The 23484-nt window shown below is 35.1% G+C and overlaps 1 protein-coding gene across 3 annotated transcripts in view; it reads left to right on the top strand.

Moving 5' to 3' along the window:
• The window catches only part of LOC142336172 (uncharacterized), a 40127-nt gene continuing 16643 nt past the window's right edge, over positions 1-23484 (top strand). Inside the window, exons 1-7 of one of the 3 annotated variants that reach the window (XM_075384793.1) lie at positions 1-956; positions 1402-1584; positions 2177-2380; positions 15303-15734; positions 20136-20168; positions 20576-20715; positions 21671-21797. In XM_075384793.1, coding sequence (XP_075240908.1) covers positions 303-956; positions 1402-1584; positions 2177-2380; positions 15303-15734; positions 20136-20168; positions 20576-20715; positions 21671-21797 — 1773 coding nt within the window. In that variant the 5' untranslated portion in view covers positions 1-302. The remainder of the gene's footprint in view (positions 957-1401; positions 1585-2176; positions 2381-15302; positions 15735-20135; positions 20169-20575; positions 20716-21670; positions 21798-23484) is intronic. The other 2 variants (XM_075384795.1, XM_075384796.1) reach the window with 2 other exon arrangements.

The raw sequence follows: 23484 nt of genomic DNA, 5'->3' as shown, positions 1-23484 counted from the left end.
AAGGGATCTGGTGTGTAAGGATGTTTGTTTTTCAGGTTCTGTTTGTGGGGTGGATTTGTTTTGGCTGGTTTGTTAGAAGAGCCAACTTCTCTCATTTAATAACCCATCTCTATTACGAGCCCTTCCTTTCTTTGCCTTGCCTCCCATTGCATTTAGTTTCATTTGGTCGTATGACGACAAACATTCTTTAATATTGGCTGCTGCTGCTGAATTAATTCTGCCGTTGCTTGCTGCTTTTCTTGAGCCTTGTGTTAAACGCTGTTTAAAAATAAATAATTTAAAAATAAACAAAAAATTTGAGAATGGACGTTTTCAAAGATCTCATCACGTGTCAGATCTGCAGTAACCAAATGAATGACCCAAGATGTTTACCCTGTTTACACGCGTTTTGTTTACCTTGTTTACAAAAGTTGTCCTCGTCTCAGTTACGAAATATTGCATTGACACCTTCGAAAGTGGCATTGAACTTGGACGGCAATTCGAACAACGAATTTCAATGCCCTTCTTGCAAATCGACGTTTGTGGATCTGGTCATCGCTGATCTTCCGCAAGATTTCAAAGTGGTCCAGATAATTGAGAAGTTGCAACAACGTGAAGTCAATGAAAGTTTGAATTGTTTTGAGCATAAAAAGAAACTGGAATTGTTTTGTTGTTCGCCGGGATGTTTGACGCCTATTTGTTATAAATGCTCGATAACGTCGCATCAGAACCACGAGGTGGCGGAGCTCCAGGACCATTACAAGTCGCTGTTGGATTCGCTGGTCCTGGCGGAGCGGAAAGGCCAGCAAACTGTGGACAACTGCAACATGTACAGGAATCGGGAAGTGCGACTGAAGACTTTGGGAGATAAGTTGAAGCAGCTTGTTGAGCACAAAGTGAAATTCATGATTTTGCAAGAGAATTTGAAGACGGGGCCAGCTGATGCAGAAGCTTCGCCTGAAAATGGAGCAATTCAGGTTAGAACATAACTTTTAATTGCTTTCGAAAGACGTTTGAAGCCATCATTGTAAACGTGTCTTTTTATGCAAATTTTTTGATTGACCATTTTTGCGTTTTTTTCTAGAATATTTTTTCCCTCTCGAGTGACTTTTTCACGCTTGATTTATATTTGTGCGCGATATAAATTGCTCCCTTTCCGAAATTTAAGTCTGTTGCTAGTATAAAGCCGATGGTAATTGAGATAGCAAAGCCCTAGTATGGTCCCTAGTATGGTTGCTGTTTCAGACTACCATCTGGCAGGTTGCGGATGTGAAATTTGCACCCATAAAAAGTTATTGTTCTTTTCTGTTGTCTACAGTGTCTGCAATTCCCAAAAGACATTGAGATAATCTAAGAAAAATTGGAAGGAATTTTTTGTACTTATTATATTTTAAATTCTCTGACCGATTGTAATGTTTGCAGGTGCTGAATCGTCTGCAGTTGCGTTTGTTGGATGTGAAAGAGCGGATTTCAGATGAGGGGAGAAACAACTACATGTCGAGCACTCCTGTGCAAATGCGGGAGCTGCACGAGGCAGTCGTAAGAGTGATCACTGAGCTCAATAACGAGTGCTACAATGCTCTCACTTCTGTCAGGGCTAAACAGGTTTGCTACGTCCCTAGCTTTTTGGGCGCCGGTGCAAAATTGTTCAAATTGGCTATCCATAATTGTTCTCAGTATTCTTTTCACCTTGGTATTTACGGCTTTTTATGGTTCATTTTCTTTGACGGATTCTAAGCGAATTTAACTTAAATGCAATAACTCACTGGCCGTGTACTATTCTGAAAAGCAGAAATTTTGGCTTTTCCATGGCGGTAAAAGGAGCGAACCTGCACAAATGTGACATAGATTTTTAGAATTTTTCCAGCAATTTTCGAACTTTGTTGTCCATCAAAATGTACCTCGTGCATTGCGAATTGTCAACAATTTTTGTGGCCTTGTCAGATTGGCCGAAGCCACCCGGTAGACAGAGCGTGACCCAAACAGCATTTGTTGGGTAAACAGCGAGCAGATTGTCACAGGTTTTAAAGATAATATTAGAGTTCTTAAACTGTGATTTGCTATTAACACGAAATTGTACAGTTTTTTGGTGTAATTGCGCAGTAAGTGTAATTGCGAGAAAGTATTTGTCAAAAATTTCAAGAATTTCTGTGGAAGTTTTTTTGAATGCCTGAATAGCAGTCCTGACTTATTTCAGTCTACAGCAGTTGATATGGACTCTTTCTCAGACCTTGTTCGAGATTTTCTGACCGATGGTGTGTGCGGGGATTACGTGGACTCCCGGATGCCTCCCGTGAGTGCAGCTGGTGGCAATGGAAGTTTGGCTTCTGCTCCTCTTGTGGTTGTCCAAACGGAGCTCCCATGTCCAAGTGGAAATGTCAGTTCAGCCACTACCGTTGATGTAAGTGTTGATGTTTTTTAAACAGACTGCCCTCCTTCTATTAATAGCCGCGAAGCAATGAACTTTAAGTTTTATGAATTTACTAGTTAAAGATCAATAGTGTGCATCTAAGTGGTGCCAATCGTATATGCCCTATTTCTTGAGTATTAGAGTCTTGAGTTTTTGATTTCGAATATTAATTTTGAAAAAGCTCTTTTAGGGCTTTATCCTTATAGAGCGTATGTCTCATGAAAATGACAGTCCGAATCTAACCCAAAAAGTCTAGTGGTCTATTAAAGGACTGGTGGCCAATCTGTCTATCTTATTTCTTTAGTTGTTTCAATTCCATGGAGGAAAGCCACAATCGTCTATCGCGGCTATTTTCCGGCAATCTGCCGGCTATGTTCCGAAGGTTTCTTTTAATTTCTCTCGAATGAGGAGTGTCTTTTTATGCAAAAAATGCTTGGCTTTTGCTCTTCTTTCACTCGTTTGAGTGGCTTGGCCGCTCTTCAAAAGAAACGGGATAATTCTTTTAAGCTCCAAGGTATTAGGCCGGGCATTAATTTTTTAGCTGTTTTTAAGATGCGCAGAGCACCGAAATTGCTCGGAAGACCCCCCCCCCCCCCCCTCAAGTTAAAGCAGCCGTAGTTGATAGTCTAGGCGCACTCGCATCGGGCCATCGCGAGCAATTCACCTGATTTTGGTGGGTTATGTTCCTTCAATTTGTTTTTGAGTCTAGTGTTGGATTTCAGAATCATTGATATACTAAATGAAAGCTTATTTTCCCCGTTACTGTACTTACAATATTCAAAAGAGCCGGAATCACGAAAGGTTTCTAAAAATTATTGAAGTTGCATTTAAATTGGAACACTTTTTAAAATAGAAATATTCAATATGCTTGTTACTGGCGGTGAAAGCGAGCTATTGTGGCCTTATGTTTTCAAGATTCAAAGAATTTGAATTGTATTGGGACCGTCTTTTTCTACCGTCTTGAAAAGGAGTACTGGTGGAGAGACTGTTTTGATCGGTAGGCGTGTATTTAAAACAGGAATTGAAATGCGTGAAAACAAAGTGTTTGGATCAAATTGCTGAAAAGCATAGAGGAGAGAATGTTTTTTTATTCATGTCGAATTTTTGAAAGAGCGAGCGAAAAAAGTAGGTGTGAAAAAAGAGTCTTTTTTGGATCACTTGTGGCATTTTCAAAGCCGTTTTTATTTTAAACTCCAAGTTAAAGGTGTTTGTCTCAATTATCGAGACCACTTCTAGAGCGTTTGAAAGCGTCTTGGACCTGCAGAAGATATTACATTTTAAAATTCAATTTTGAGTTAATTTTACACTTTTGCCATATTGGAGCTTTTAGCAGTTTACAGCTAGACGGTGACAGCTAGACGGGGCACTTTTCACTGAAATAGATAATGCAAATTTCTCTTACATGTTTCTTGGTTCTTTGCTTTTTTATTGTTGAGAATATTTCTTGCCACGTGTTTGAATACTTGAGTCAAATTTTTCTCAATAATCTTTTGGAAGTAGTGTTGTGGATAATTTTGCTCGGGAACTTTATAGAGAATTTTTTTTGTTCCGACCCCTTTTGAGGGGGAGGAACTATATACTCAAATGGTTTTTTTTCAGTCAATTTTGGCCGATCGATATAATCATCGCAGAGAGTTGAGACTGGTATCATTAGAAAGCTTGTCCAGCGTAGAATATGGAATTAAAAAGAATATTTTTGATTTTCGTTTTTGACAGGGAGATATCGAGGTTTAAACTTTCGAGAAAATAGAGTGAATTCCGTTGATTTCATTCACCTTTTTTCGGAATTTTTCGCCAATTTTGATAAAATTCAAAAAAAATTTTCAAGAAAATGTTGATTTTACGTTAAAAGACAAAATATATTGTCGGCTATTTTCATTGAATTTTTTTCGTCACAAAATCCGGCTAAATATTTTACAAAATTCAGACTTTTTCATCAAAAACAGCTCGAAATAAGTTCCTTTACTCCACTCTGATTAAATTTGCTGGAAGTGCACACCTAAACACCACTAACACAATCTTTGTAGACTGAAAATGGGGCTAATTGCACTTCAACTTCCGTTCAGCGTGCTCTGTAAATAAAACTTTGCGGTTTTTTGCTAACTTTATTCGTTGATTATTAAAAACGCAGCATTTTTTTGATTTTTTAACTAACAAAATATCTATATCAATGACATTACAAAAATTTAATATTCCTAATGGACAATCAGCATTAGCAGGACTAGTTCTGTACCAATCTTGGACCGTTGCAATCCAAAAATAATTCGGATTTTCGTCAGTCGTTTTTTGATTAAAAAAATTGGATCTTTTTTAATTAAATAACAGAACATTTCAAATCAAAGCTCACTAGTGATAGGTCCTATTGGCTTCCTAATAAGCTGGAAATTAAATTAACTGGTTGATTGCTTGAAAGCTTATGGTCGCTTTGACTTTCAAAATACTTGATTATTAAATAAAAAATGGCTTATTGAACTTTGCCTCCATTTTTCTCTTAATTTGATCAACTTGTAGCTTATTTTCAGCAATCAAAGAGTGCTCCTTCTTTCTGCTGAATTCAATTTTAGTCTTTATTGCGGTTTTACGCCTTAAGTTATGGTGTTCTGGCTTTGATACTACTAGATTTCACATTTTTTTTAAAATTTTTTGGTATTTGCCCATTTTTCATAACGCACAAATGATAATTTTTAATTCCCTAACGATATAAACTGTGGTTCTTTACCGCTTCGACAGTACTTTCTGGAAGAATTTAATTGAATTTTTTAATTTTGTCTTTAACTGTCCTTTTTACTTTGTCTTTTTAGTCGTATTTAATTTCCTGTACAATGATCCAGTTTGATTGGCTTTTCCTGGAAGAGTGGATTAGCCGATGTCCTGATATCAGAAGATAGATAATGGCTTTCATGACTTTGAAAACAATTGTTTTCCAAAATGAAAAAAAAAACATTTCAATTTTGCAATTTTGTTCCTTTTATTGTCGGTTTAATACCTGGTCTCGTTAATTAAAGGCTGAAGATGGCATTTTTTTTTAAAAGGAAGGTGTCAAAAGGTATTGGTGTCACAAAATCTAATGTTCTCAAAGAATTCGTTATAACTTTACTGGCTTCGAACCGGGTTTTTCACAAAAAAAAAGTCAATTAATTTTTGATTTTTGTCATCTTTGACGTTCATTTGTAGAAGCAAGACATATTCTGGATAACTGCAAGTCTCAAGGACTTCTTTTGGAAGAATGGACGAACCTGATCAAATTTTTCCTTTTGTAATTAATGCCTTTTATGTCTTTGGAAATATTTTTTTTTCGAAAAAAGTATTACTTATTAAGTATATCCTTTTTTGTCTAATTGTTGCTTATTTTCATTAAAGAGCGGCCACATAATACAAAAATTTAATATTCCTAATGGACAATCAGCATTAGCAGGACTAGTTCTGAACTAATCTTAAAGTAATTCGGATTGTCGTCAGTCATTTTTTGATTAAAAAAATTCGATCTTTTTTATATTAATTAATTAACAGAACATTTCAAATCAAAGCTCACTAGTGATAGGTCCTATTGGCTTCCTAAAAAGCTGGAAATTAAATTAACTGGTTGATTGATTGAAAGCTTATGGTCGCTTTGACTTTCAAAATACTTGATTATTAAATAAAAAATGGCTTATTGAACTTTGCCTCCATTTTTCTCTTAATTTGGTCAACCTGTAGCTTATTTTCAGCAATTAAAGAGTGCTCCTTCTTTCTGCTGAATTCAATTTTAGTCTTTATTGCGGTTTTACGCCTTAAGTTATGGTGTTCTGGCTTTGATACTACTAGATATCACATTTTTTTAAAATTTTTAGGTATTTGCCCATTTTTCATGTTTTCTAGTTTTGTCAAATTATCACGTTATTGTCAGTTCATATATCACATTTTTCGCGTTCAAAATAACGCACAAATGATAATATTTAATTCCCTAACGATATAAACTCTGGTTCTTTACCGCTTCGACAGTACTTTCTGGAAGAATTTAATTGAATTTTTTAATTTTGTCTTTAACTGTCCTTTTTACTTTATCTTTTTAGTCGTATTTAATTTCCTGTACAATGATCCAGTTTGATTGGCTTTTCCTGGAAGAGTGGATTAGCCGATATCCTGATATCAGAAGATAGATAATGGCTTTCATGACTTTGAAAACAATTGTTTTCCAAAATGAAAAAAAGAAAACATTTCAATTTTGCAATTTTGTTCCTTATATTGTCGGTTTAATACCTGGTCTCGTTAATTAAAGGCTAAAGATGACATTATTTTTTGTCAAAGGAAGGTGTCAAAAGGTATTGGTGTCACAAAATCTAATGTTTTCAAAGAATTCGTTATAACTTTACTGGCTTCGACACGGGTTTTTCACAAAAAAAGTCAATTAATTTTTGATTTTTGTCATATTTGACGTTCATTTGTAGATGCAAGACATATTCTGGATAACTGCAAGTCTCAAGGGCTTCTTTTGGAAGAATGGACGAACCTGTTCAAATTTTTCCTTTTGTAGTTAATGCCTTTTATGTCTTTGGAAATAAATTTTTTTCGAAAAAAGTATTACTTATTAAGTATATCCTTTTTTGTCTAATTGTTGCTTAGTTTCATTAAAGAGCGGCCACATAATACAAAAATTTAATATTCCTAATGGACAATCAGCATTATTAGGACTAGTTCTGAACCAATCTTGGACCTTTGCAATCCGAAAGTAATTCGGATTGTCGTCAGTCGTTTTTTGATTTAAAAAAATCCATCTTTTTTATATTAATTAAATAACAGAACATTTCAAATCCAAGCTCAATAGTGATAGGTACTATTGGCTTCCTAATAAACTGGAAATTAAATTAACTGGTTGATTGCTTGAAAGCTTATGGTCGCTTTGACTTTCAAAATACTTGATTTTTAAATAAAAAATGGCTTATTGAACTTTGCCTCCATTTTTCTCTTTATTTGGTCAACTTATAGCTTATTTTCAGAAATCAAAGAGTGCTCCTTCTTTCTGCTGAATTCAATTTTAGTCTTTATTGCGGGTTTACGCCTTAAGTTATGGTGTTCAGGCTTTGATACTACTAGATTTCACATTTTTTTTTAATTTTTAGGTATTTGCCCATTTTTCATGTTTTCTAGTTTTGTCAAATTATCACGTTTTTGTTAGTTCATATATCACATTTTTTGCGTTCCAAATAACGCACAAATGATAATATTTAAATCCTTAACGATATAAACTGTGGTTCTTTACCGCTTCGACAGTACTTTCTGGAAGAATTTAATTGAATTTTTTAATTTTGTCTTTAACTGTCCTTTTTACTTTGTCTTTTTAGTCGTATTTAATTTCCTGTACAATGACCCGGTTTGATTGGCTTTTCCTGGAAGAGTGGATGAGCCGATTTCCTCATATGAGAAGATAGATAATGGCTTTCATGACTTTGAAAACAATTGTTTTCCAAAATGAAAAAAAAAACATTTCAACTTCGCAATTTTTTTCCTTTTATTGTCGGTTTAATACCTGGTCTTGTTAATTAAAGGCTAAAGATGACATTATTTTTGGTCAGAGGAAGGTGTCGAAAGGTATTGGTGTCACAAAATCTAATGTTTTCAAAGAATTCGTTATGACTTTACTGGCTTCGACACGGGTTTTTCACAAAAAAAGTCAATTAATTTTTGATTTTTGTCATATTTGACGTTCATTTGTAGATGCAAGACATATTCTGGATAACTGCAAGTCTCAAGGGCTTCTTTTGGAAGAATGGACGAACCTGTTCAAATTTTTGCTTTTGTAGTTAATGCCTTTTATGTCTTTGGAAATAAATTTTTTTCGAAAAAAGTATTACTTATTAAGTATATCCTTTTTTGTCTAATTGTTGCTTAGTTTCATTAAAGAGCGGCCACATAATACAAAAATTTAATATTCCTAATGGACAATCAGCATTATTAGGACTAGTTCTGAACCAATCTTGGACCTTTGCAATCCGAAAGTAATTCGGATTGTCGTCAGTCGTTTTTTGATTTAAAAAAATCCATCTTTTTTATATTAATTAAATAACAGAACATTTCAAATCCAAGCTCAATAGTGATAGGTACTATTGGCTTCCTAATAAACTGGAAATTAAATTAACTGGTTGATTGCTTGAAAGCTTATGGTCGCTTTGACTTTCAAAATACTTGATTTTTAAATTAAAAATGGCTTATTGAACTTTGCCTCCATTTTTCTCTTTATTTGGTCAACTTATAGCTTATTTTCAGAAATCAAAGAGTGCTCCTTCTTTCTGCTGAATTCAATTTTAGTCTTTATTGCGGGTTTACGCCTTAAGTTATGGTGTTCAGGCTTTGATACTACTAGATTTCACATTTTTTTTTAATTTTTAGGTATTTGCCCATTTTTCATGTTTTCTAGTTTTGTCAAATTATCACGTTTTTGTTAGTTCATATATCACATTTTTTGCGTTCCAAATAACGCACAAATGATAATATTTAAATCCTTAACGATATAAACTGTGGTTCTTTACCGCTTCGACAGTACTTTCTGGAAGAATTTAATTGAATTTTTTAATTTTGTCTTTAACTGTCCTTTTTACTTTGTCTTTTTAGTCGTATTTAATTTCCTGTACAATGACCCGGTTTGATTGGCTTTTCCTGGAAGAGTGGATGAGCCGATTTCCTCATATGAGAAGATAGATAATGGCTTTCATGACTTTGAAAACAATTGTTTTCCAAAATGAAAAAAAAAACATTTCAACTTCGCAATTTTTTTCCTTTTATTGTCGGTTTAATACCTGGTCTCGTTAATTAAAGGCTATAGATGACATTATTTTTTGTCAAAGGAAGGTGTCAAAAGGTATTGGTGTCACAAAATCTAATGTTTTCAAAGAATTCGTTATAACTTTACTGGCTTCGACACGGGTTTTTCACAAAAAAAGTCAATTAATTTTTGATTTTTGTCATATTTGACGTTCATTTGTAGATGCAAGACATATTCTGGATAACTGCAAGTCTCAAGGGCTTCTTTTGGAAGAATGGACGAACCTGTTCAAATTTTTCCTTTTGTAGTTAATGCCTTTTATGTCTTTGGAAATAAATTTTTTTCGAAAAAAGTATTACTTATTAAGTATATCCTTTTTTGTCTAATTGTTGCTTAGTTTCATTAAAGAGCGGCCACATAATACAAAAAATTAATATTCCTAATGGACAATCAGCATTATTAGGACTAGTTCTGAACCAATCTTGGACCTCTGCAATCCGAAAGTAATTCGGATTGTCGTCAGTCGTTTTTTGATTTAAAAAAATCCATCTTTTTTATATTAATTAAATAACAGAACATTTCAAATCCAAGCTCAATAGTGATAGGTACTATTGGCTTCCTAATAAACTGGAAATTAAATTAACTGGTTGATTGCTTGAAAGCTTATGGTCGCTTTGACTTTCAAAATACTTGATTTTTAAATAAAAAATGGCTTATTGAACTTTGCCTCCATTTTTCTCTTTATTTGGTCAACTTATAGCTTATTTTCAGAAATCAAAGAGTGCTCCTTCTTTCTGCTGAATTCAATTTTAGTCTTTATTGCGGGTTTACGCCTTAAGTTATGGTGTTCAGGCTTTGATACTACTAGATTTCACATTTTTTTTTAATTTTTAGGTATTTGCCCATTTTTCATGTTTTCTAGTTTTGTCAAATTATCACGTTTTTGTTAGTTCATATATCACATTTTTTGCGTTCCAAATAACGCACAAATGATAATATTTAAATCCTTAACGATATAAACTGTGGTTCTTTACCGCTTCGACAGTACTTTCTGGAAGAATTTAATTGAATTTTTTAATTTTGTCTTTAACTGTCCTTTTTACTTTGTCTTTTTAGTCGTATTTAATTTCCTGTACAATGACCCGGTTTGATTGGCTTTTCCTGGAAGAGTGGATGAGCCGATTTCCTCATATGAGAAGATAGATAATGGCTTTCATGACTTTGAAAACAATTGTTTTCCAAAATGAAAAAAAAAACATTTCAACTTCGCAATTTTTTTCCTTTTATTGTCGGTTTAATACCTGGTCTTGTTAATTAAAGGCTAAAGATGACATTATTTTTGGTCAGAGGAAGGTGTCAAAAGGTATTGGTGTCACAAAATCTAATGTTTTCAAAGAATTCGTTATGACTTTACTGGCTTCGACACGGGTTTTTCACAAAAAAAGTCAAATAATTTTTGGTTTTTGTCATGTTTGACGTTCTTTTGTAGAATTAAGACTTGTTCTGGATAACTCCAGGTCTCGAGGGCTTCCTTTGGAAGAATAAACGAACCTATTAAATTTTTTCATTTTGTAATTAATGGCTTTCATGTCTTTGGAAATAAATTTTTTTCGATAGAATTAAGTATTATATAATCTTGCATTTTTTCTTTTTGCTAATTGTTACCTAATTTCATGAATGAGAGGTCACATAATACATTTCAAGGGAAGCTGTCAAAACGGATTCGTGTCACAAAATCTGATGTTTTGAGAGAATTCGTTATGGTTTTACTGGCTTCCACATTAGTTTTTCACAAAAAAAAATAAATGGATTTTTGATTTTTGTGATATTTGACGTTCTTTTTGTAGACGTAAGACATATTCTGGATAACTGCAGGTCTCAAGGGCTTCTTTTGGAAGAATAGACGAACCTATTTAAAATTTTCCTTTTGTAATTAATGGCTTTTATGTCTTTGGAAATAAACTTTTTTCGAAAAAAATAAGTATTACTTATTAAGTATTCTTTTTTGTCTAATTGTTGTTTATTTTCATTAAAGAGCGGCCATATAATACATGACGAAGGTGGAAGATAATACATGACGAACACTTTCGACGAAGGTGGAATCGAACTTATTTTGGGGGCCAAAGTATGGCTTTACGGCTCCCAAAGCATTCTCTGGCAAGTTTTAATTGACTTTTAGTTTGTTGTCTATTTGTTGTTCTTTTTGTAACTGCAAAAAAAACTGAATACCAAGAGTTCTTAATTCCATTCTATAGAAGCATTGTTAATTGTAAACCTATGGGATATTTTAGTTGAATCCTAATGATTTTCATTACTTTGAAATTATTTTTTTTTAAATTCAGCGAATTTTCTAACTTTAAAGTTTGTTCTTTTTTGTCTAATTGTTACCAAGCTTTATTATGAACTGGTGAATAACCATTTTTTTGGTGAATTACAAGTTATTTTATTTATTTTCAGTTTTATCCGACGCTATTTTGACTTTGTTATTAAGTTTTGTTTTTTAAAACGGACGTAAATTTTTTGATGTAAATAATGTTTGTTGTTGTTGTTTGATTTTGCCGTGTCTTTGCTCGCTTTCTTAATATCGGCTTATCTCATCAATCTAATGCATCATTTTTTTTACTCCACTGAGTTATTTGCTTTGGAGGCTATCTTTTCGTTCATACACCAGTTTTTTTGAAAAATACTTGAATTTTTTGTGTTTTTCCATCTGTTCCTCATTTGGTAGACATATATGCCAAAATTGTGGATGAGCGGGGTCGGAGCCTTATGTGCGATCGCACATTACCGAGCCGCCTTGTTTGACTTTGTACTTAACTCATTTCTTTTTCCTCGATTTTTTCTATGAAATATTTATTGGTTTTCCGTCAATTGTTATTTTTTCCGTCAAATTCTTTTCTGTCGCAAGCATCGGATGTTTATCTTTTTTTGTCGTCAGATTCTTTTCCATTGTTAATTTTCCTCTTTTTATTTCAAAATCTTTCATATAATTATGAAGGTTGTTCATTCTTTCAGTTAGGGTAGTCAATTTTCTACTTCGAGCCGTTTTCGAATTTGTTCCGGCTATGTTTTAAGATTGTTCTCACCATTTTATGATTTTCGCAATCAGTTTGCAGTAGTTATTTTGGTCCTGTCGAAACAAGAAGTGGAGCGAAAAAGACAGTGGTTTTGTGGCGTGATTTTTTCTCTAATTTTAAAATAGAGTGAAATAATGGTGTTTGAACAAAAATTCCCATTCTCGCTAGTGATTTTTTGTTCACATGCGGCAATTTGACGTCAATTTTTGCGTTTTTTCGATTTTTGTAAATGATTTTTCGAGCTCATTTCTGGTCATTTCTAGGTATAATTTTTTGATAAGTCACTAAAATACTTATCAATTCTGCTATTTATTTATTTTTTTGAAGAATTGTTCCGAGCATATGGCGTCGCGATCACTTCAAATCTGCGATTTGTTCATTGATTCAAGCAATTTCAACTGAATGACGTCATTTGTGAATCTTAGTGGATTGAGTTTTTTGTTTGCTTGCGTGGTTGAATTTTTGGTCGCAAGTGACTAACCTTAATCTTAATAATACCTTTCCTCACTTTTAACATGACTTTTCCTTGCTTCAATTCACGGAGATAAGGTCAATTGCGTTTATTTCACCTTAATTTAATGTTATTTGAGAATAGCTAGTGGAATCAGCAATAGTTAATACAGATTCTTTGTCAAAATTTAGCATCTGAGTAATTATTATACAGAAATTTTTTTCGGTCTGCTTTCTTATATGCTTTTGAGACCGCTATAGACTCTATTTTTTTGACAATCTGGCAGCTATGTCTTCTTATTGGGAATGTTGTGTTTCTGGGAAAGTTGGGCTTCTCTTTAGTTCTTGTTCTCTCCCCACATCTTCTTTAAAAATATCAATTGTACGAAGTAAAAGCTGATTTATAATCCCTCAATTTATAATGTTGATGAAAGTGCATTTAGAACTGCTTTTTCAGATAGTTTTAAAAATAGCTGTTGATATCAGATACTCATTTGGCAGTATTATTATTTATTTTGCAATATAGATTGTCTAATCTATAATAGTTTGCCGCAGAATATGGACCGTTTTGATGTTTGAAACGGTCCAGATTGTTAGAAAGTTGAGAAATGTTGTAAGCTAAGTTAAGGGGTGCAGAGGTAAGAGTTTTTCCTTTTGTTGAGAAGTAGAGCAGTATAGCGCCTTGCTTTCCATCTGAGTTTCCCACTGGATCTTAAACGTTTCCCAATATTCTTTAACGAACTTTGAAGCAATTATTGTAAAGTTGGTCTTTTATGCAAAATTTTGCTTGACATGCGTCTGTTTTAGAACATTCTGTAACTTGAGTAAGTTTTTCACGCTTGAGCTCTTTTGAGTGATATAAGTTGCTCGCCTTCTGAAATAAAATGTTGTTAATGTAGACGCGATTGTGAGCGAAAAAGAGCTAACGCCGTTGTAGCTAACTTGGACTGGCATTTTGGAGGTCCGGTGTTCAAACCCCGTATGGGATTGGCTTTCTTTGCACCCATAACACATTTCTCCCCTCCAGATTAGAGTGCACCGACTGTCGTTCGAGAGCAATTCATCCGACGTTGGTCGTTTTATGTTTAACAATCAATGTAATTTGTGAAAAACATTATATAATTAGTCGCTCTTTTACAGAATTCTCTTTTGTCTGATTACTATAAATGTGAGAAATTTTCAGTTGAATGTCATCCTGAGAAATGTATAAAATATCAAATTTCCTATGTATAACTAATTGATGAAATGCAAGGTCCGCTTGACAATTTTTTCCGTTTGATAGATTTATAAAATTTAATAGCTTTGAAACGAAGTTAAAAGGCAATTATTATATTCGCATAACTCTGTTTGAATGAAAGCACAGATTTAACAATTTATCTCAAGATTGAAGAAGATTTGATAAGAGATAATTGTGCATTGTCAGAGATAAAATAGTTTTTCAACGGGAAGATTCTCTATCTAAATGTCCAATTTCCGGCACTTTGCGATTGGATGAAGTTAGCAGGTTTACTTTAGCAGGTAGGCCTTTAGGAATTCTGGTAGTCGGCTTTTCTGGTATCAGCTCTATGACATCCGTCAAGTACATATTTCGTGGAATCTAACCTGTTAAAATCATACCTTGCTCTAATGGTAATCCGATAGTTTTGCCGCCCCTGGGAAAACGCCATTCTTAACATACATAATTCCCCGCAAACATTTTGCATTCTGGTCCTACTGTTGAGCCTAATTAAAGCAAATTATTATAAAGTTGAAATTTTGAAAATATAGATACCTAAAAGTGTGCAGGTGCGTGGTTGAACATTCTTCCTATAGCCACTCTTGGACTCCACTCAGTAGAAAGAGTTTCGATGCTGTGTCAAAAACTTTCTGTTCGTATATATGATGCCCCTAAAAGTATCCCTTTGTTAAATTGCTATTCTTGACATCCGTGGGGATCATTATTCAGGTGGCGAAGCATGAGGAGATAACGTACATCACTATGACTCTCAATGAAAAGAATTTCTTCGTCTGCAGGTTGCTTGAAATTAAAGTGGCTTCTCCAGAAAAAAAGAAGAAATCCACCAGTAACGACTAATATACCCCTGCAGATATATAGTTAATATCCGGGACTTAAGGCAAATACGAGCTTACGTTTCAGTTTCATGAGTCCGCGCCAATATGACAATAGTTTAACTTGCATTATAGTTGACATCCGTTAGCAGCTTACAGTTCATGAAAAAAAAACCGCTCACCGGGTTGGAGGGGAAAATGAGAAATAATCTTGTGACCCAATTAGAGCGACATTTTATCATCACCATTATGCTATTGTGGACCAAACCATGCATTGAACCGTTTGATACGATCGACATCTGTTTTAATTGAGAAAAGGCATAGCGGATGAAAATATCTAGGCAGATTTATTAACGTTAACAGTTGTTCAGACTTTTCTGACACACCATGTTTTTACCTCGTGAAACTGGCGAGATCACTTAACCTTTTCTCTGTGATTTTGTTTGTATTGCTCTTGCCTGATAAAATTGGGTCGAACACTAGATGTTTATTTGATTGACAGTTAATGTGCGTTGTTTTTTACCTGCCATTCGTAACCATGTTTCTTAATTAAAAGTCTTTAATGCAAAAATCATTTAGTGTTTGTCTTCGTTTTCAGATTTCGCCGGCGGGATCCAGGAAAAGCTTGGACAGTGTCGGATTGAGTGGAGGTGTTGGAGCGGAAGGTGGAGTTATTGGAAGTGGACTAGTTACTTTTACGGACAGCAATCCTGTACTTGATGAGGCTTTCAGCTCTAGATGCGATGATGCAACCTCAGTTGTAAGTTCGACAGCCGCTGGAAGTGATCTGATTGCTGCTGCAATGACCACTTACTCGTTGGATGATACTGGTTCTACATGTTCTTCGAAGCATGAGTCGCCTATTCGTAGGCCGCCTATGATGCAGCCGCAGCAAACTCTGCAGCAGCAAGCTATGCAACATCAACCTCTTCCACACCATCAGCCGGTGGCGCCTGTATTGGTTCCCACCTTCAATGGATGCATATCACCAATTGCTAGCAGCCCCATTCCACAGCAGCAACAGACGCAGGTGTGTTTACGGAAATTACTGGGATCTACTATGCCCCAATATACTAATTTTGGGTTGTTGTTGTATAGCACGTTACTATGTAAAAAATAGCACGTGCGCCGGAGGAGCGTAAAAGTTATATGCCCACCAAGCTGGGGGATCCAATTACTCGGTTATTTGCTACTTTAGCGATTACTTTTTTGATAGCATGCTGCCTGATACTGAAATTATTGACATAGTCGTTTCTAACTTTGTAAGGGTACCTAATTCTTTTTGCTTATTAATAGACGCGTCAGCAATTGCAGGCGGCTATTGTTGCGCTTCTAATTTTTTTTTACTTTGTCTAACAGATTTTTGTTTCGTCTTACCGTGACGTCATTTCTGGTTTTAGGTCATTGTTTCGTCTTACCGTGACGTCGTTTCTGCTTTTAGGTCAATTACGTGACTTACCTCACTAAAAAAACCTTACTTATATTAAAACTTACCTAACTTATGGAAATTTAATTTTTAAGAACATTTACTGGTTAAAGATCAATAGTGTGCATCTAAGTGGTGCCAAACTTTTATGCCCTAATTCTTGAGTATTAGTCTTGAGTTTTTGATTTTGAATATCAATTTTGAGAAAGCTCTTTTAGATCGTAAAGCTCAAGAATTGGATTGTATTGAGGCGCTGTCTATTAGCGACTCGAAGAGGAGTATTGGTGCAGAGTCTTTTTTATTAATAACCGCGAAGCGATAGCGGCTATTGTTGGGGACATCGTGTCTTTTTTTTTAATTCGTCGTCTCCATCGACGCTTCTTGCGACCTGACTTCTTGGAATTGGCTATCTCAATTTCAGTGATTTCTGCTGCTTTGCAGTTCAAATTTGTGTGCGTGATGTCATTTGTTCTTCTTTTTTTTAGTAGCCGCCGCCAGCCTCTCAAACGGCTAGTGCTCTTTTTTTTAAATTCGCTTTTTCTTTGATCACGTTTTTCGTTTTACATAAATCACGGCTTTCACGTTTGACTTCTGACTTACCTCACTCACTGTTTCAACTGAAAGGTTTTTAAATCCATTCACTGAATGAATTACGCATGATAGCGAACATAGTCAAGGTCAAAAGAGCAAAATCAAAAGAGACGGGATCAACCGATAAAGCCAGGTCATTAAGTCATTGAGAATTAGGTTACCAAAGTTCATTAGAGTGTTTGCTAACTGACATTGTTATTAAGCTTATTAGCTTTCAGTTTAGAAACTGAATTAAGTTTGGTATTAGAATCCAACCGAAACTGTACGCCGAATTAGAACTTTTTGACAATGAAAAAAAAAAAAATAGAAAAATTGGTCAATTCACCTTTTTCCGCTTCAATCCCAATGTGCATCAAGCGAGTCAACGGCGGCTATTTTCCGGCAGTCTGCCGGCTATGTGCTTCTGAACTCACTTAATTAACTTTAAATTTTATGAACATTTACTAGTTAAAGGACAAGGGTGTGCATCTAAGTAGTGCCTAACGTATATGAACTAATTTTTGAGTATTAGATTCTTGAGTTTTTGATTTTGATTATTAATTTTGCAAAAAGCTCCATTAGGCTTTTTCCTTTAGGAGCATATGTGTCTCATTAAAATGACAGTCCGAATCTAGCCAAAAAGTCTAGTGGTCTATTAAAGGACTGGTGGTCAATCTGTCTGTCTTTTTTTTTTAGTTGTTTCAATTCGCAGAAGGCCGCAAGCGACTTTTGTGGCTATTTTCCGGCAATCTGCCAGCTGATTGATAGTTTTGGAGCGTTTTTAAAACTGGATGTAAAAGTCATAATCAATAATTTATTAAATGCTGGTTAAAGAATGATCGTTCTACGTTAAAAGATTCAAAGGTTTGATAGCACATGTTTTTTTTAAAAATAAATATGTCAATTCTACAGTTTATTGTAGTTTTTATTTATTTAGAAATAAAAATGACAAACAAACTGCAGAATTGATTTGTTTATTTTTTGGGTGTTGTTATTTATTGTTTGGGTGTTGTGTGCTAGCTCAACGAATGAAGTGAAGCTCGTTCTTAATGTGTGTTCAAAACATCTATTGAGACTCTACAATTTTTAGGGAACATTATTAAAAAACTTAACAGGTCTCCTATATTTGTCATTTATTTGCTCGGTTTTTCTCCTTTTTCGAGATGTATCGCTTGTCATGTTTTTTTTTGTTATATCGCCGCTCATGTTTTCAGCTGGTTTTTTTTCAGCGGCCCTATTTTTTTTACCTTGAAAACTAATTTTTAACGATTAAAATTTTGTTTCGTTTTATCCTAGTTCGGAGATTGATCAAAGTTATGCGTGACCTTTCACTTCTTCAGGCTGTTTTCATCCTTATATCTTTCTGTTAAAAGTGCTTTTACGCAGCTGTCGCTCAGAAAAACGATCTTGAATAAACAGTGTGAAAAGAAATAAACCAAATAAAAAATCAACGGGCTTTTATTGAACAGAAATTGAGTATACTAAACTTCTTGTTATCGAAATTTCTTATTCGAGTCCAAATTGTGAATAATTGCCAAGAATATTTTTACGTTTTTCTTCTACTTTCTAATTTGTTTCCTCGATCTGTTCTTCTTTTCAAACCAAATATAAACTGAATGCAAGTTAGCTAGTTTAGTTAGTTGTTGGATAGGGCGTCAGTTAATTTCTTTGGGTCGATTCCGGAGCTTTCCGGCTGTTTTTTGTAAAAAATGTTTTCACGTACTTTTCAATGATTTTGATCTTTCTAGACGATGAAGGTAAGGTCCAGTGGTCATCAAGTTTCTTTAGAGGCGCAACGCTTCAGAGGTTTTAGTAGGCCTTCAAGTGCTTAGAGTGGTGCAGCTGCTGGGAAGGCCTTAATTTAAGGTTACTCGTCATTTTAAGGAGTTTGAGCCCAAAATGGTGCAATTGATGAGCCCAAAATGGTGCAATTTTGTTTTTTCGACTTCAGTTTTCTGGTTGATCAGTCTAAAATTGATTTTTGCCTGAGTTTTTTATGCCTCAGTGGCCAGGTAACCTCCTCTTGAGATTGATATTATGTTACTGCATACTTGCTGGGGCCAATGGATTGGTTTTCAACATTTTAATATCTCGATTTAATTTTGTGATAAAATTTGAAATTTTTAATTTTTGAAAAATTTTGACATTTTCCTAATTTATCGATCTTTATGAGGCAATGGAACTTTTTCAGACTTCAAATTGGGTTAATGAATAGCATCTGGAGACAATGAAATAGTTGTGAAGAGTTTGATATCTCAATTAGGTTTTTAGTTTTTAGGTATTGCAGATGGATTCCAGAGACAAAAAATTAATGAGAAATGAGGAAACTTTAATTATTTGTCATTTCTCAATTTTTCTATCTTTTTTAGCCAATAAACCTCTTTCAAGCTTGTGTGTGTGGGTTATTAAGTATATTTGAATGGATCAAATCCAGATTTGTAGCAATGATGATGTCTTAGTTTAGGTTGTTCGATTATTTTTTGTTTCTCGACTTTTGAGATTTTTTTTGGCTGGCATTGTTTAATTGATCTGCTGTTCAGGTACAGCAGTTCTAAGTATTCTATTCATTTTTTAAGATTGTATTTCAGGATTGTTTTTTAGTTTCGTCGTCTGACGCTGTTTTTGTTTTACATTTGTTCACAGAGCCGAGCTAAAAAAAGTTAAATTTTCTGAATTACTTTTTTCTCTCACTAACTGCGTTTGCGAGCGTGACCTCACTCTCTAGCAGTGGTTTTTAGATTATTTGCGTGATTAGATTTTGATCAAACGTAACTTGCCACCATCAATAAAATGACTTGTGCACTTTTAAACTTTAGTTATATTTTAATTATTTTAAGGTCAAAGGAATCCATGTGTAATTAAAGCCGAAATAAGAAGGCTTCTGTGGAATGAATTTTAACAAGCTTGTCTAAGGTATCGCTGAATGTTTTTACATAGCTTTTTGGGGGCGCCAATAACTTTTTCAACTTATATCTGTATGTTTCTATCTATAGTATACCTCACGCAAGTCTATTTCGCAGCTATTTCGGCAATCTGCCAGCTATGTTTCCGATATTGATAAAAAATAATTGTTTTAGTACCTGTTTATGTATTTAAGCACAACACAAATGTTTCTCGTCTTCTACATAATTTTGTTAATATACAGATCCAACTAAATGAATGAACATTTTACAGAGCCGGATCTAATTTTTGTTTTAAAAAAGGCTCGCCTCAACTTACATGCACATTGCCTAAACGTTTAAGATTCTATAAAAGTGCGACTTTTTTATAAGAAAACACCGCCTTATTACAAATTTTAAAGGAAAAAAAATGCCATTATTTTTGCGACAGAAACTAATTTTTTCGGCAGTCAGAGAAATTCTTGATGGTTCAAGCCTGTTTTTCAAGTGCAGTTAAACGCTGATTGTATAGTATGAATTTTGGCTGATGTTTCAGAGTTCGTACTCGGAAGTTCGCAACAATGCTCAGGTCAGTTAAAACCAATTGAATGAAAGGTTTAATTGTATTATTTATGGTGATCAAATTGAACCGAGCAAAAAGTTATATGAAAAATTTACTTAATTTCACGTCCTCAATTTGTAAAAAATGCGTAAGAGATACGGCGAAGTAATGGCATCCTAACGCTTGCAAAAACGCTGAATAAACGCCCGCAGTGTCCGGACTGGAATTGATCGATTGCCTTAGCAGTGCTGAAATGAATCCGTATTAAGAGATATCCAGCGAATGCTATTCTTGAAATGGTGTAGAGAAGTTACTGTGACAATCTGTTAAAAATTTCTGGTAGCAATGTTTCAGAATGAAAGTTGGGTTTTGGGCCGACTTCTATTATTAATAGGCCGACTTAACTGATTAATATGCTTTCACTGATTGGACAGGTAATTCTGCGATTCCAAGTGGTGAACCCGACATTTGACAAGTTTACTGACATTCGGGACTGTGCTCTTCTGGGAGAGGACTTTGCAGTGATTGACAAAAGAAACGAATGGATCAAGTCTTTCGACATCCAAGTTGGCAGGTACGGATCTGGGAAATGAACACCCACGGGGAAAACTGCAGTCTAATTAATTGGTCTCAAACGAAGTTTGTGGCAATTATGTTAGTCCTATGGTCTTTTTTAATGCGATTCTTCGCTTGACCGAGTTCTTGTCTGACCCATTTGGCTTTTCGTCCTCAGAAACGGCATAAATAGGTAGCTCTTTGAGGGCATGAAATGGCCGAGCAGCTCTCTCAGACCCTTACGCCTTGCACGCACACCGGGTCTTTCCCATTATAGCCCCCCCCAAACTTAGTGGTCAGATTACATATAGCCCCCCCCCCCCCCAATCATATAGTAGCCCCCGACTGTTGACTGTTTTGTAGACTTAGCCCCACCCAACGTTGCCCACCCCCCCCCCCCCCCCCCCCCCCAACTGTTGCCCCTACCCCCCATCAGCCCCCGGTGCATCCCCACCGCTGTGCTCACCTCACGCCCCTTCAATTAAGCTAAAGCTATCCTCACTAAACCGTGGCTAGCTACTGACGAAGCCAACCGCTCGCCGGTCGTTTGAGAACAATTCGCCCGACGTTCCGACGTTAGTCGGGTTATGTTTCAGTTTTTCATACCCAGAATAGATTTTTAAAAAATGATAAACAGGTGAAGACCGGAGTGCATTAAATCGATGAGCAGTTCTCGTAGATCTTTACTACTCTCAAAATTTACTAGTCGCCAAAGCTGCTGAGAAGACAGTATCTTAGTGTGAGGTGCACTTTTTTGCGGTTTAGTCGCCCTAAACTAGTCTCCCTCAGCCCCAGATGGCTACTGACGAAGGAAACAGCTCGCCAGTGGTTTGAGAGCAATTCGCCCGACGTCAGTTGGTTATTCAAAAAATGTCTTGAAATTTTAAATTTTCAAAATGATAATCGGTGTAATTGAAATGCGGATGTGTAATACAGTACAGGTCAAGTGAATTGAGATGTGTTGTTGATATCAGGTACATTGGGACGAACAACAAAGGCTTCACAATCAGTCCAGTCGGTGTGCACACTCTCACGCACAGCACAATGCTGCTGGTGGAGGAGAACGAGAGAGGATTCTGCGAACTGTACTTTGTCGACAAGGTACGAACAGAGATCTTTTTAATTGCTCTCGAACGGAGATTGAAGCAATTAATGCACACGTGTGTTTTTTTTAATAGCCACCCTCGTCTTTTCAGCCGGCTATTTTAGCGGTCTTATTTTGCGACTTGAAGAGATTTGATTGAGCGTGTTATTACAACCCAAAGATGCGTTCTGATTTTCTGTTGTTTTTACGACTCGTAGAGGCGTTATGGTTTTCTGTTTTTACGACTCGAAGAGGCATGATGGCAATATTGCTTAATCGGTGACTTCTCTTTTCACATGATGCACAATCAAATGCGGAACGTGAAAACAAGTGTTTCGGTCCATCTGTTGAACAGAAGAAAGAGTGGTTTTTGATCATTCATTATTCTAATGAGAGAAAGGTAAGTGTGAGAAAATTTTCGCGAAGCTGGGGATACGATTTTTTTGCTCACGTGAGGCTTTTCCAATACTTTATTTTTAATAGCCGCCCTCATCTTCTCAGCCGGCTATTATAGCGCTCCTATTTTTTACAATTCAAAGAATTTTTACAATTCAAAGAATTTGAATTGTATTGGGGCGCTGTCTTTTTTTTTTTTTTTAAGATCTGTTCACACATTTTCATGATTTTTGAAGTCAAATTGGAGTAGTGATTTTGGTCACGCCGAAACAGGAAATGGAGCAAAAAAGCGAGTGGTTTTGCGGCGTGAATTTTTTTCGCTCTAATTTTAAAGTAGAGTGCGAAAATGGTGTTTGAACAAAAATTCGGTTTCTCGGTAGTGGTTTTTTGTTCACATGCGGCAATTTCACTCTGAATTTTACTGTTTTTTCGGTTTTTTGGATCGGATTTTTTTCTAAATGGTTTTCCCAATCCATTCACAGCTCATTCTAGGCCTAGTTTTTCGTTTGAATTAAATTTTCATTTCTCGCTAGTGGTTTTTTTGTTCACATGCGGCATTTTGACATTGATTTTTTGTTTTTTTCTTATTTTTTGATCTGATTTTTTTAAAATGGTTTTCTCAATTCACTCATAGTCCATTCTAGGTCTAGTATTTCTGTTTAGTTAATGAAAATTCCTTGAATTGTACGTCAGGACTTGTCCTGCTATGTTTTTTTACTTCGTCGAATAAAAAAATGTTTCGCTTTACCTCATTTTGCCGCTTTTTCAACATTTTGCGTGATACCTTTTGACTTCTCTAGGCTAGTTTTTCTCTTCTCTCATTCTGCTAAAAGTGATTTTGAACATCAGTTGCTCAGCAAAGCAATTCAAAATGAACAGTCAGTATAAAAAATTGAAGTCAGAAGTAGAAACGGGATAAACCCATAAAGCCCAATTTTAGATGCCCGCTGTTTGAACGTCGTTCCTATAAGTCTTAGTTACCATCTCTAATGCTTATTGGTATTTATAGTAGCCCCTATAGCCTCTCTCTAGGAAACAGAAGTACGTTATGTTCAACTACGAAATGCCATCAAAATAAATCGGACTTAAAAAATGTTTTGTACAAAAATCTTTTTTCAATATCTTCTATTCTTTCAATCCCAATCATGCTTATTGGAATCAACGGCGGCTATTTTCCGGCAATCTGCCGGGTATGTTTTTTAAATTTCAACTCGAGATTTTGTTTAGTAATAGTATGTTTAGAAGTATCTTTGGCCATGTGAGACAAATATTAGACTTGAGATATTATTTTGAGTGTTTTAGCCTAGC

This window comes from Convolutriloba macropyga, chromosome 3 (assembly GCF_964194025.1).
Source record: "Convolutriloba macropyga chromosome 3, txConMacr16.3, whole genome shotgun sequence".
Lineage (NCBI taxonomy): Eukaryota > Metazoa > Xenacoelomorpha > Acoela > Convolutidae > Convolutriloba > Convolutriloba macropyga.
Note: the sequence above shows the minus strand (reverse complement) of the source record. Positions and strands in the feature narration are given on the sequence as shown.